Source organism: Lactuca virosa, chromosome 5 (assembly GCF_052849685.1).
Source record: "Lactuca virosa cultivar CGN04683 chromosome 5, Lactuca_virosa_CGN04683_v6, whole genome shotgun sequence".
Taxonomy (NCBI): Eukaryota; Viridiplantae; Streptophyta; class Magnoliopsida; order Asterales; family Asteraceae; genus Lactuca; species Lactuca virosa.
The window spans coordinates 197,207,657-197,222,044 of NC_136430.1; the positions used below are offsets into that span (position 1 = coordinate 197,207,657).

Genomic DNA, 14,388 nt, shown 5'->3' on the forward strand with positions numbered 1-14,388 from the left:
TATTTATATTTTCGGCCCATCGGGGCATCGGGCCTTGGAAGTGTTGCTGAGGGATAGGGGCAGGGTGTGGATTGTAGACTTCTGGTTCTGAGTTAGTTCCATCTGAGTCTTCTTCCTCTTCACCGTCTATTGATTCTTCCTCTTCCATGGGTTCTTCATCCTCTATGGGTTCTTCATCCTCCATGGGTTCCTCTTCGGAATCTTCCTTTGGGTCTTCCACAATCCAACCGCCATTCCCTTGGTTGGGGAAGTAGGGGTCACCCGGCAAGTGAAATCCTGCCATTGCGCCTGTACGAGAATAGGGATAAGAGGAATATTGCAAGAAACTTTGGTATAAGAAGTTAGTTATCGTATTTTATAATGTGATTATTACGGTTTTTGTGTTAAAATACTCCTATAGTATTTTTATGTTTGATTCTCGAGGTTTTTGGTAAGTTGAAGACTTGTTGCTCATCATGATTCTTCTTCAGCATACGTTGGTCATACCTTGGCTAAATATAGTTAATCAGGCTATATTCATCCAACATCTGACTACATACCCCGAAGCTGGATCATGGTGTCCAACTTGTCTCAATACTTTTATGCTATTGCCATTATGATACTGAATTAATGAGTGCGATTGTACGTATATTTTTCTTTTTATAAAAATACTAATTTTTTTTAAAGTACTTTTGAAAAGCTACGTCAGAGAATTTTGTCCCGTTGTATTTATAGTTTGTATATCTTACGTGGTTCGATATACTTAGTTCACTATAAACAAAGCTCTGATACCAATCTGTCACACCCCCAAACCGGAATGGCGGAAACGTTCGGGGGCGGAGGATGTCATGCTCAGTATCATAACAAAAGTGAAGAAAGTAAACACAACCATCATAAAGATAATTTAAAAGGTTACATCGTTGCAAAAATACATGTTTCCAAATAAATTACATATGATGTCAAAATAGTACAAAAATATGTGCCTTAGCGTCTTGCTTTCAAAATCTTGTGGTTACCTGTATTACTGAATACCTGAGAATACAAGTTGTTTTTGAAAGGGTATCAGCATTAAAGCTGGTGAGTTCATAAGCAATTTATAAATGAAAAAGTGTTGTTCCTTAAAGTTTGTTGCATGTTTGTTTCCAGAAAATCCAATATTTTCCAAGATGTTTATTGTAGTCTTAAATGAACCAAGACTTAGTATATGTAAGAAAATCGTCATACTTATGTGTTGTTTTATATTTAAATAAAACTCCTTTTTGTGAAATCCTTAAATTCCCGTGAACTATGTGTTTTGTTAATTCCCCATGAGAGTTGTTATAACAATGCTAAAACTCGAAGGCCTCGTACTCGACGTTCTACAGGCGTCGGAATGTTATGACATTTGTCACCACAGACCTACCGGTCTAGCTGTTGGAAGCAGCTTAGGTGCGGGTTTGTCAGACCCAATATAGATCTATACACAACTATCACGCTCTCCCTACAAGAGATTCTGGTTATAACTATAGGACTTTTCTGTGGTACTTAAGAGTACCTTGAAGGTGAATGTCTCACAATTTTATCCATTAACAAGTTCACGTAGTTTGTAATAAGATTCCCGTTTTGTAAATTGATTGTATTACCGTTTCTTTGTTAAACGAGGTGTTTAAACTATACCTATTATAGTTTATCAAGAGTGTTTTATGATTTAATGAAACCTTGATATGCATGCCTTTGTATTTCAATAAAAATGACATTGAAAATACTAAGTGTAAATCTTACACACCTTGCTCAACATGTTACAAGGTGTGAATAACTTTCAAACTTGTTTTGACAGTTTTACCCTTAGCTGTCCCTGTTTTAGAATATTTATAGAAAAATCACCGTAAGTCGAAAACTGAATCCGTAAACTCTGCGAGTTTGGAAAAAGAGTCTACTGTATTCATAAATTTTCTTATAAATTTTGGTGGTCTCAAACCAGTGTGAAAACATTCATCTTCACAGCCTGGTCCGATTTTGTTGCTGCGGTGATAGGCAGTTTTGTAAAAATCGCCATAAATTGTAGAAAAATCGTATAAACATGTGCGAGTAGTACCTAGAAAGTTATAAACCTGAACTACTTGCATATTGTACAGTTTTGAAAAATATTAGTTTAAGTCGGGTAAAATAGTTCGTGAACAGGTCACATCTTTTCTGTTGTAGGCTGTCAAGTTAAGTTTTAAATATGTTTTGGTGTTTTAACTTGTATTCTCCCCTGAAAACTAAAGAAAAATGGAAAATGTAGGGGTATGAACTCACCTCGAGTGATTTCTTGAAGAGTGGAAGGTTGAAGATGAGGAGTATTAAGTCAAGAACACTTGATGAACAGTTGAAATTTTGGATGATCCTAAGAACGATTTTTGGTGTTAAAATGTGTATCGATGATTCAAGGATGTTATGAAAACATGGAATCACACTTGAGTTTAGATGAAATACTTACCAAACCGTGAGGTAATAGCTCAATAACACCTTCAAAAAGTGGCTAGAAGTAGAGAGAGAAGAAGCTTTCTTGAGGGGTAAGAAAAGTGCAAAAGTTTGGAAATGATCAAAGTAAATCAAGAAATCCTCCAGGGATTTCCTTATATAGAAGGCTGCTGGAGCAAGTTGCAAAGATGAGAGGATGTTTGCCTTGGTTTGTGTGATGTAGATAGGGTTGGGCTAATGAGAAAGTGACACATGGAGGCAAGTGGGCACACTTGACCCACTTGTGGGGTAAAATATCCTTAGATATTTCCTTTAATGAAAATAATGATTTTGTAATTAATAATTCCTTGAGATATGAATAAAATATGAGTTTATGGAGTTTAAAATGATAAAAATATGAATTTGGTGAAAACTCCTCGTCAAAAACGGGCTTAACAGGCGAAAGTAGTCGAAAACCGGACAAGAAGGGGCGAACCTGCGAAGGTTCGGTTCTTGGTGTTGAGGACCGAAGGTAGGTTCGGTTATTAATGCTAAGACCGAAAGTGGGTTCGGTCCTTGGAGCATGCGAAGGTGATAGGAGAGAAAGTAAGTCTCGGCCCGAAGATCCAATCCGGACCGAAAGTGAGAAGGAAGCGAAATGGACCGAAGTCTCGGTTCATTTCGGTTTGAAATAGGTTTCGGTTCTTCTTTTGGGTTCGGTTCTCCTAGTTTCGGTTCCTATGGGTTCGGTTCCTAGGGGTTTCGACCCTATTTAGCTGTTTTTCAATTTAACTCCCCGATTCAAGTGGTTTTTGACTAAGTTAAGGGTCGGGATGACCCGGATGACTATAGAAAGTTGGGGGAGATTTTGAGAGAGATTTGGGAGAGATTTGGTTCTAGTCATTGTTAGTGTATAGACTCGCAATGCAAGGTTCGTGAACCTCTTTATGCTTTGTTTATGATTATTTTAAGTCCCCAAAAGAGTCCATAGTCGTATTTTGGTGCATTTAACTCCTTTCCTAGGGTTTTACATTGCTAAACACATAAAATCTCCGAGACACTTGAATTCTTGACATAAAAATGCACATTTTCATACATAGAATAACTTTTAACATAGAAGTACTAGTTGAGTTTGACCGGCTTGACTTATTGACTTTGACTTTGACTTGTTAACTTTGACTTGTAATTGACGGTTGTCACATTTATCCAAAAATTCCATTTTGGTCCTTTAAAAATTGAGATGTTCAATAATTCTTCAATTTTATTCCATTTTCCAAAATGGTCCTTATATATATGTGGACGAAAATGGTCCCCAAAATATCATTATTTCCATATTTTACCCACTTCCAAAATATTATGTTCAACAAATTCTCTAAACACATTTTTGAAGCAAATCCTTAAGGTTCTTGACATAACTATTTATGATCAATAATCCATAAACATACTAGTTTTTGTGTTCTAACATATAATTGGTGATATATAGTTCAAAACCTTAACACTTGCTAAAAATCTCGAGTTCTTGAACCATTTGATGGAGTTCATAACTCTAAGCATATAAATCATAACATACATGCATAAACAAGCACTTATACTAAGATTTCACAAGACCCTTGACTTGTATTCTCTCCCAAAAACAATGAAAACTTAAAATATAGGGGTATGAAGCTCACCTTGGGTAGAAGATGGTGTAGTTGAAGAGATGAGGTGAGAATTTGGAGCCTAGAACACTTGAAGTGTTGGATGAACTCCTTGAGGAAATGGCTATCATATGGTTATGAACATATAAATTTATGTGTGAGTAGAAGATTTAAAATGACTGAATGTATGAAACATTTACCAGACATGAATTAACTTACAGAAGCTTAGAAGGGGATGTAAAGAAATGGCCTATGGAACTTGGTTGAATGTTTAAGAGAGTTTACGAAGTTTTCACTGAATGAAAATGAGTTTGTTAAGTGTAGAATGGGGTTTACGCCCCTTTCATATGGAATAGGGAAATTGATGGGATGTTTTCTTGGAATACTGCTCGGTATTGCATGAATTACTGAGATTTGTATTGGAAATAGCCACTTACAGCTAATAAGCACCGTAAACACATTTGAGTTGAGAGGAGTTTATGGTCTAAAAGCATCCTAGGTTTGAGTTCACGGTCATATTGCCTTCTAGGATTTAGTTTACGCCCTAGATTCTTCCTAGGATGATGTTCACGGCCTAGCTTTGGCTTCTTAAGGTGTTCACGGTCTAGACTAATTACCTTAGGGTGCGGCCAAAAGGGGTCCACTAGATGTAGTTTATGGCTAAAGCTTGACTTCTTAAGGGTGTTTACGGCCATGGAAGCTTCTTGGGGTGTGTTCATGGCCAACCTGATCTCCATAGGGTAGTTCACGGTCAAGGTATTTCCTAGGGAGGTGTTCATGGTCAAGAATGTATATAATACTTTAATGTATTTGTTTTATGTAATATGACCAATATTTTGACGTAATTTAAATCTCTTATTGTTGCCATTAGCTTAGGAGACTTTAGGGTAGTATAATTCTCAAAAACATTATATTACCAAAGCATAATAATAGCATAGCTACAACTATTACATATACGGGACTCTTATGGCTTGGTTTCTAGACTTGAAAATTTCCATTTGTGACAACTACGCACACATCGTACCATCATTACTTAGGAATTCAAGTTTAAGCCTAGAAATCTTTACATTTCCTAGTTCTCTTAAACTACTGCTCTAATTTTTTTTTGCAGTAGCTTAGTACTTTAAAATATTAAAATTTATCATTATCCAATATCCACTTAATTCTTTCCTATGGTTTGTATCAATATACTCCTAATGAATCCGTTCATATATTGAACTTCCGATGGTTAGTCTAAATACCAATTCGTAATATTTAGTTCGCTTAAACTACTGCTCTGATACCATGATTGAAACAACCCCTTTCTCTAATACCTTGACAATATTATTACTCCAAACATGCTACATGAATATTCATAAACATATTTTACATATATGGTCTTATTACAGAAGACTGAATACAAACCGACCAACGAGGTTTTTACAAAGTTTTATATATTACATAACATCCCAGGAATTTATACACTAAATACAAAAGCTATAATATTATCTATTCTACATCTTCTTACAGTATATTACTATTTTGGATCACCTGCAATAGTTAAACACTAAGAGGGATAAGCGGGTGACGCTTAGTGAGTTCAATAACAGTTACAATATAACGTTATGCCATATATATATATATATATATATATATATATATGACAGAAGCAAAGAGGGACAAAGAACAAAAAAAGCAGATGAGTATTATATGACAAGCTTTCCATATCAAAGAATAATCTGATTCAAAGATTTACAATAAATTAAGTACAATAATTTCAACATGATATACATTAATAAGACTTCAGCCCAAGTGGCATAGAAAATAAACGATTTTTGAATTAACATTTTCCTATAATATACAGGCTTTCAGCCCTATCTAGCATTCTGTCAATGCCAAAGTGATGCTTAATCATTCACTTAATGGTCAAATTCTACATACCAATACCCAAGTGATGCTTAGTCATTCACTTCGCGGTTAGAGGTATAACTCATTATCATAATAACACGGGAAAGTACATTGCACATATAACACATAACATACAATTGTCCCTATATTGAACTCACCATGAAATAATCGAATGATAAATGATAATTTGGGCAGCACTTCGTTCCTAAAAATGACTTTCTTTGACGAAACAGGGAATTTTAGTTGAAAACCGGGCCTTGCGCGAGCAGAGTTTCAACTTGAAAAGATTATTTTCTCGGGTCTTCGGTGCGTCGGGACTTGCTTCGGGTGTCGGGGATGTTTCCTAGGATTCGGGGGTGTTAGGGTAATTTTAGAAATGAAAGAGGGTGTAAAAGAGTGAATTTTGTAACCAAAAACCGGAAGGCTTCGCTTTCTATTTATAGGAGGCTGTTGGCTTCGGAACGCAGGGCGTACCTGCGAGGAACGCAGCGCGTTCCTTCGGACGCAGAGCGTAGGTGCGAGACGCGTGTTCAGCTTCGTACATGTTATCCATGCGAGGTGCTAGGTGGCTGACTCCGGACCAAGCGGCTGCGAACGCGGGACGTTCCCTCGAACGCACGGCGTGCCCTTCAGATAAGCTTCGAAATGTGTGCCACAAACTTCAAAAATTCATATCTTTTGCATACGAGCTTCGTTTTTGACGTTATTTATATCCACGCGTAGGTGAGATTATACTCTACAACTTTCGTGTAGAATCCGTCGGCTAATTTTGACTTATTTTTAATGTTATATTTTTAACGGGCCGGGACAGGAAAAGTCCGTTAAAATTTCATAACTTCTTCATCCGACGTCCGTTTTCGTCTGTCTTTTTACCGTTGTACTACTATTGACGAGATCTTCGATTCTCATTTAGTTTGTGTCGGCTAAAAATCACTCGATCTTTATTTCGAGTTTCAGGCTGTGTACTGCTATGCCGATTTTTAGAAAAATCATAACTTTCTCATACGAAGTCAGATTTGGACGTTCTTTTTATGAAAATTATCAGTTTAACGAATACTACGACTTTAATTTAGATCACTTAAGCTAAAAAGTAGTTTATCGTAAACTCACTTTTTACGTCATATGGCGTCGTGCCGGTTCTGTCGCGAAACTTCAATAAGTCATAACTTCTTCGTTATAACTCATATTTCGATGAGGTTTTCGCCTAAACGTTTCTAACGAGATAATTTACAACTTTCAATAACATTATTTTTACTTATTTCCAACATAAATTTTACATTTTCGTTAATTTCAATATTTGACTTTTGATTGGTATCTCATATGACTTCCAATATTTCCCGAATGATTCTAAACATAGTTTTACTTCAATTCTCATAAAACTATCTTGTTAGAACTCAACACTCAAAACCATATATTATTTAATAATATTAATTTTTAAACTAACAAAACACGATAACTGAATGTGTATGTTACATATCATTTTTTTTATAATTAAAAAAAAAGAAAAAAACAAAACAAAACCCACCAGCGTAATACCCACCCCCAATATAAATTATTCTTTTGATGCAGTCTCTTTGTTTCTCAGCTAGGAAAGAACCCTTAAATAGCCGCCGCTTCCTTGGATAGTTCCGGTGAACCAACCCTTTCTCAACTTCACACCATCAAGCTTCTCTCATCTCATCTCTCATTTGTCTACTACAATGTATCTCTGTTTCTTAACGCTGATGTATCTCCGATATGCAATCGATCGGAACAATATCATTTTCTTCCATCTGCAATCGAACGGTGGTAGTGGTGGTGGTCGGAAACATATACATACCCCATCTTCTTCCTAAACATCTAAACCTCAAATATGGTGAAATATTGAATCCAAAGCATATGCCAATAATCAAATCAAGACTAATCCACATCAAAGCAGTGCACCAAAATCAAAGCCCACCTGTATTTTTCGAAATAAAAAAAATCGAAATGCACGTGCTTCAAATCCCTAAAACGAACCAGATGTTGCAGATCGATGGAGTTTAGAGTACATATGGTGGTCGTTTCTACATCTCAATGTCGATAGGTTCCGATGGAGATCAAGCTTTCTGATGTCGACGAACATCATCCCCCTTACTTGCAATATACCATCGTTATCACCGGGGGTAAAATCAATTTCGGTTGTGTGTTTCTTGTAATTTGGCATGGATTGGAGAAATGTTTTTTGTTGTTCTTTTGGTATTAATCACCAGTGGAGTTGTAGGTGGGCAGAGAAGAAAGGGGAAGGGAGGAAGGACAGGTGGTTGTGGTGTCCGAGACAGTGATAGGCGATGTCGGAAAACAAGGAGAATGGTGGAGGAGGAAGAAGGGTCGTTTGAGGTTGTAGAATGTGGAAAAGGGTCAACTGCGAGCTAGTCGAAGAAAATAAAGGAGGTGGTGGTGGGTTGCCGGAGACGAATGACTCAATGAATAGGGCGATGGGGAGGGGGTGGATTGGGTGGAGTGTTTTGGGGTGGGTGGTACCCAATGATTGTATTTGTTAAATTATAAAATAAATGATAAGTAAATAAAAAAGAAATAATAAGGGTAAAAATGTCATTTTAAGTCAAACGGGGACTAAAGACGCAAAAAATAAACAATATGGACCTTTTGAGTGAAAAAAAAAACTTCTTAGGGACCAACAACACATATTACCCCAAACCACAAGGACCATTCGTGTAATTTACCACAAAAAATTATATATTCATTCCTGTATTGAAATTGTTTTCCCATAAATATTCAATAAAAATATTAAGTAGATCAAATGAATTTATTTATTCTTGATGTGTTTATATGGAACAATGAGCTGTTGTTATTAGTTATATATCAATTGTGTTTTATTTATACATGTATTTCATTTTAAATTATTAAATATAATAACACCTGTAAAATTATTAAATATAGGCTAGAATTTATTTATTTATTTTTTATTTTTTTATTTTTTTATTTTTTTTTAGTTTTTTAAATTAAAATCTATAAAAATCAAACGTATAATTAAATAATTTTCTGACAAGTAAAAGATACAAACATTATAAATTCTCAATCTTAGTTATCATCATACAACGAATGAGAAGGCAAACGGGCAACAAGTTGCGCAGCTAAGCCCTTTTGTATGGTAAAGCCAATTCTTTTGAAGACTACATCCATAGATCTAGGGGATATAACATTGCTATGCATGATCCGTTGTAGTCTACTAAGAAGCTCCACCGCATCCGGCGCAATGAAGCCAAACGTATCAAATGCAAATGGTATGAACGCGTGTTGGTTTTCCATACACGGTTTCTCATGTTTGGTGATTATTAGACAATTCAAAATTGAACATTATATTTGGTGTTAATTAATATTGTAGCATTAGGTCTTATATTATTCACTGATATTATATTTTTGTAAAAAATATTGTTGAGTTGAAGCAAGTTAACTCCAATATTGGTGTAAATTTTAGGTGTTAGTGTGTGTTTGGAGATGCTCCTAATGAGAAAACAAATTTCAGCATGATCATAGCCTAAATTAAAAGTCATATTTTTGTATGTACCCATCTTACACGACGAGCATAGTACAAAGTTTGTTTCTGGAACAATGTCTATTTGTATACATTGTCCTTTGTATTCCTTGTCCTTTTGTATTCCGGGATGAGAGTTCATGAATACTCATCTGGAAAATAAATAATTTATATAAAACAAATTTCAAAAGCTATAGATTTAACTGAGTATAACTAAACTAACCAACACAAACATATTGCCTTTCATGAAAAATACCTACTTGGTCGAATTCTCAATAAGTTTGATGTAGAAACCGTGTTCAACACAATAAACAAATTTATGAGCATCTACACAAGCAACCACGACGCTAGTAAGACACCCTTTAGACATCTCATTGACCACTTTAAATAAGTGTATTTTTAGCCAACCCCATAAGTAAAACTACATTGTTTCTATTTTTAATTAGTCAACTACATATCCCAAAACTAATCACTTTGCTTAAGCAATCAACTTTCTTAGTAACCTATTTTACTTTATAGTAAACAATATAAACCGTTAATTTATTTAGCTAAATAATCTTTGACTTTTTTTTTGTTATATATATATATATATATATATATATATATATATATATATATATACACACACATTCACACACATATGTAAAAAGTTTTGGGTTTTCGTGAACTTTTTAGTTTTTAACGTATCCTAATATATATATCTTCATTCTTAATAAAAGAATCTTAATGCCACGTGTCTTTTCTAGCATTAGTTTTCAATGTAACTGAAATTCCTTTTTTGCCCTTATTGCCTTTCGAATTCAAACAATATTTTCCATCCCTGAAAATCAGTCAATTAGATGACCATCGACAACTGTTATACCCCTCATAATTGCTTCCTTTATAGTCGAATTCCAAGTTTATAGATTTGGATTCTGCTATGTTCACCCTCTTCCTCTATCCGTCCATCCATCTTCTGTTTTATTCCTTCCTTCATAGTCGCATTTCGGTTTCAATGCAATCCCGTTCATGTTAAATCCCGATTTCCGACTCTTATATCCCAAACCCTAGATGGCTTTCAGCAATAATGTGACTGCCTATTACCCCCTTCGTCATCTCCATCACCACAACCATAAACCCTTTACTCTAAATCCATCATCGCCTTCTGTTCAACAAACATCCTTGCTCCATTACTCTTCATCTTTTCTTCTTCTTGGTTGAAATTCCATTAATGACAACATAAATCTCATTAGGTATTTTTCTTACCTTTTTAATTTTTAGTTATTGGTTTTATAGGTTTTTATTTTTCGTCGACATCGCTATGGTTAAACCCCTTTTTTAGGGATCATATTGATTGATGATTCAGATCAGTAAGCCCTAGACTTTCATTTCTTTATATCCATCTTTTTCTCCAAATTACCTTTCTTTTATCAACTCAATATACAATTTATTCATACTTTATGCATTTGTTTCTTTCTGCAGGTTTGTTTTGATAGTTTTCAACAATGGATTAGGAAGGTAATTCAATAAATCTTCCAATAACTTCAATAACCAATGTTCTTTTTTCATGAAATAACAAAATCCTATGTTTTATTTATACAAATTTAGTATTGTACATATGTTCTGGAGGGAAATCATTAATCGTCGTGTAAACTTGTGTGATGGAAGTTTGGTGATGAGAAATTGTAAGTAATGCCCTCATGATTTGGATTCCACAATGGAATTGATGGTCATCATCTTGTACCTTGCACTTACGTATCATCTAAAGTTGTCAGTAATAATCACTAACACATGTTTTTTTGAGTGAATAGCCTATAAGCGTCACAACAGTTTGGCTGATGCAATTTTTTGGCAATACAGTTACCAAATCACTGCGATCAAATTCCATTGTTTTGGTTTGGGTTACTTGATTTTTGGACCCCTGTTTTGCAAAATGGTTATTAATTATTCAACCACCACAAGATGAGTTCTGATATTATTTTGTTTAGAAACTATTTTACCAATATTACCCCTATGGTTCTACTTATTTAAATACCATACAAGCATGAAAGGAAACCATAAGACATTATGAACCCAAGGAAGAAAGAACTTGACAAGATAACAGTGATAATCATCTTTCATCAATTTCTTGGAACTAATCATACAATAATAGAACAAGGTCCTATAGGACTTTTTAAGTCAAACTTTGAAATATTTCAACTTTCTATTAATGGGGATTTTCAACGTTTTTAAGTGATTTTTGACAGTCAAATGTTATTACTAAATCAAACATTATTATTATTATTATATATATATATATATATATATATATTAAAGTTATGAAAGATTTTAACAGTAAAGTGACACTTTTTTTGTCAATTTTGGTCCTCCAAATTATAACATTGACCCTTCATCTTTATGTTTTTTTCACAAACAACCCTTTCACTTTGGTTTGAATTTTTCATTTAACTCTGGATACCTTGAATTGTGACTTCTCTTGAAGCTTCTCGCACGCCATCTAATCTAATTCTTTCCTTCTTCCTTTCTCATCGCTGCTTTGTCTTCCCCCCACCCCCTCCCTATCGCACCAGAGAAATGGTCCTTCGTGTTGAAGAAGGCGATGTTGCCGTCACCCGCTTCGTTATCGCCCTGATATGTGTTCTTCATCTGCAAGGTTTTCAATTTAAGAACCCTAAAAAGGTACATAGTTATCCTTCTCCACAGTTTCTGTTCGTATCCTCCGGATGAAAACAAACGATCTGAACTGGTGAGAAACGACATCGGTTCACCACTTCAAACCGGAGGTCGTGCGTCGCAGGCGGAGGCTAGGATAGGAGGCGGCATGCGTTTTCAGAAACGTCTGTCTTCTATTCTACTCTATAGAAGCCACCATCTCCACCCTTCTAATTCGTTCACTGTGGTCGATTCGATTTCCATCCAAAGAAATATCGACCAAGACGTCGCCTCTAGGACAAAAATGACAGAAGGCAGGAGAGTCAACGGCTTTGGCGATGTGGACGGCGACAGTGTGCCGAGGTCGGCTTGTCGATTCCTCGGTAAATCACACCAAACTCACTAAATCATGTTTTGGTTTTGGTTTTTTTCGATTCTGAATTACTTTCAACAGTTTCATTAGTAACCCACATAGAACAGCCCCCCACCTACAAATCACACAATTCATATCTGTAAAATACGAAAATTGACTGTGGTTCTTCTTTGCTTTTCCTCAATCAAACGTGTCTGCATCCCCTTTTCTTTTATCTTTTGTGTTATTGCTTCGTGCTGCTATGTTTATCGTCATTCTTCTCAAATTTCCTGCTAATTTAGGGTTCAAACTCTACACCACTGTCACTTTGCGTTTTTCAGGTAAGCAAGTTTTGATTTCAGATTTTTAACTAACCTACAGTTCGATTTTGAGGTGATTTGGTCGGTCCTAATATCAGTAATATGTTTTGATTAAGCAATTTAATATTTCTAAACATCTTCTTTTTTATTAATGATTGATTTTTCGTTTTTTGTGGATTTTTAGTAGATTTATGTCTTATATGAGAGAGAAGGAGATGTAAGAGTAAATTCAGATGCAAAGACACGATGTGGAAGGGATAGGTAAGGAAAATGGGATGAAATAGAAACGTTCCAGCTATAAGCTTTTTCTTCCGCCTCCGGTTTTTTGATCTTGAATCACGTAACTAATAATGTCTAATTCTTTCTGATTTTATTAAATTGTATTTGGTATGCTGATTTGAATTGAAAAGTAGGTCCTTACACAAAGAAATTGTCTCTTCAGGTGGAGTTTGGAAGATTGCACTTCAATTGTTCGATGAAAGTACTCAAACAGCCACCCACTCATATGGATGCCACCACCCGGAAGAGTTGGCGGTGTTGTGCAGTGGAGGTAATATACACATACATACATTTTTTGGAGTTTTGAATCCTATTGATTTTAACAATTCGATATTTTTTTGAATATTTTTTTGTTTCGTGTTAAATAGGTCAGCAGGTATGATCCAAGAAATTGTATGGGTCTTTACTTTTTTTATATGGGGTTTGATAAAAACTTAAAACTTTATTCACAGGAAGTCACTTTATGAAATAATCAATAAACCCACTGATGGAGGTGTAACTCCTCTTCATATGGCTGCACTAAATGGACACGTTCACTGTTTGCATTTACTACTTGACTTAGGGACTTCAGTGAATGAAGTCACTGTGGAAGATGGAACTACAATTAACTTAATTGGTAAGTTTAAGTTTATACTCTTTTTGATATGATTTACAAAATATGAGCCCCAAATGTTGTGAGTTAAGTTTTTGTTACAATCAGAATCGATTTTTTTTATATGATTTTAGGTGCTGGAAATACGCCTTTACATTATGCTGCATACGGTGGAAATCCATAATGTTGTCAACTATGTTCATTTTGTTATTACATTTTAGTTAGATGTGTTTTTTTCTTGATGTTTTTAGCTGATATATTGTTATGTTTTTGTTATGTTCTAGATTTTGATAGATAGGGGTGCGAGTTTAAGCTACTTTTTCTTTATATTTTTTTGCTGAACACATACATATCAATTTTTTAATATTAAGAAATTTCTAGAATGACTTTTTGGTGGCTAGATATGGAATATGAGATGTACTCCTAACTTTTATTGAAAATGTGTTGCAGGGATTGGATTCTAACAGTAATCATTTTTTGTTGATAAGTTTTTGTAAGTATTTAGTTTTGCAAAATGGCAAAAAAGTAAATTTGCAATGTATATCATAGTCCTTTTCAGAAAATTGATTCGATTTCAGCCGTGGAGGTTGGAAAGAAGCTTTTGTGCATTAAGTAATCAATTTCTGCTTACATTTCTATTCATCCGAGTGATGGCAAATTACACAGAATAGCAACATACTTTAATTTGGATACGAATTTATGCAATGTACTTCCTTATTTGTCTCAGAAAGCAAACATATTCTGCTCCACGCAATGCGCGGGTAACCCCTCTA

General features: G+C 34.9%; 1 protein-coding gene across 11 annotated transcripts; it reads left to right on the forward strand.

The window, feature by feature from the left end:
- The first annotated feature begins 11,908 nt into the window (after positions 1–11,908).
- On the forward strand, positions 11,909–13,998 carry LOC145116932 (putative E3 ubiquitin-protein ligase XBOS32). Of its 11 annotated transcripts, XM_079053235.1 has the most exons (6): positions 11,910–12,455; positions 12,766–12,817; positions 12,932–13,005; positions 13,187–13,294; positions 13,476–13,639; positions 13,750–13,998. In XM_079053235.1, the coding sequence occupies exons 4-6, from the start codon at positions 13,254–13,256 to the stop codon at positions 13,797–13,799; spliced, it is 255 nt and encodes an 84-aa protein (XP_078909361.1). In that variant the 5' UTR covers positions 11,910–12,455; positions 12,766–12,817; positions 12,932–13,005; positions 13,187–13,253; the 3' UTR covers positions 13,800–13,998. The 11 variants fall into 11 exon arrangements, 9 of the variants coding, with proteins under 9 accessions (XP_078909361.1, XP_078909355.1, XP_078909358.1 ...); XM_079053229.1 differs by having other exon boundaries at positions 11,910–12,817; XM_079053232.1 differs by lacking the exon at positions 12,766–12,817 and having other exon boundaries at positions 11,910–12,765; positions 12,929–13,005.
- Positions 13,999–14,388: the final 390 nt, after the last annotated feature.

Coding starts and splice junctions, on each gene's coding strand:
- LOC145116932 (XM_079053229.1), top strand. CDS start 13,254: ATGCCACCACCCGGAAGAGTTGGCGGTGTTGTGCAGTGGAG. Junction 13,295..13,475: donor GGCGGTGTTGTGCAGTGGAG/GTAATATACACA, acceptor CTTTATTCACAG/GAAGTCACTTTATGAAATAA. Junction 13,640..13,749: donor AACTACAATTAACTTAATTG/GTAAGTTTAAGT, acceptor ATATGATTTTAG/GTGCTGGAAATACGCCTTTA.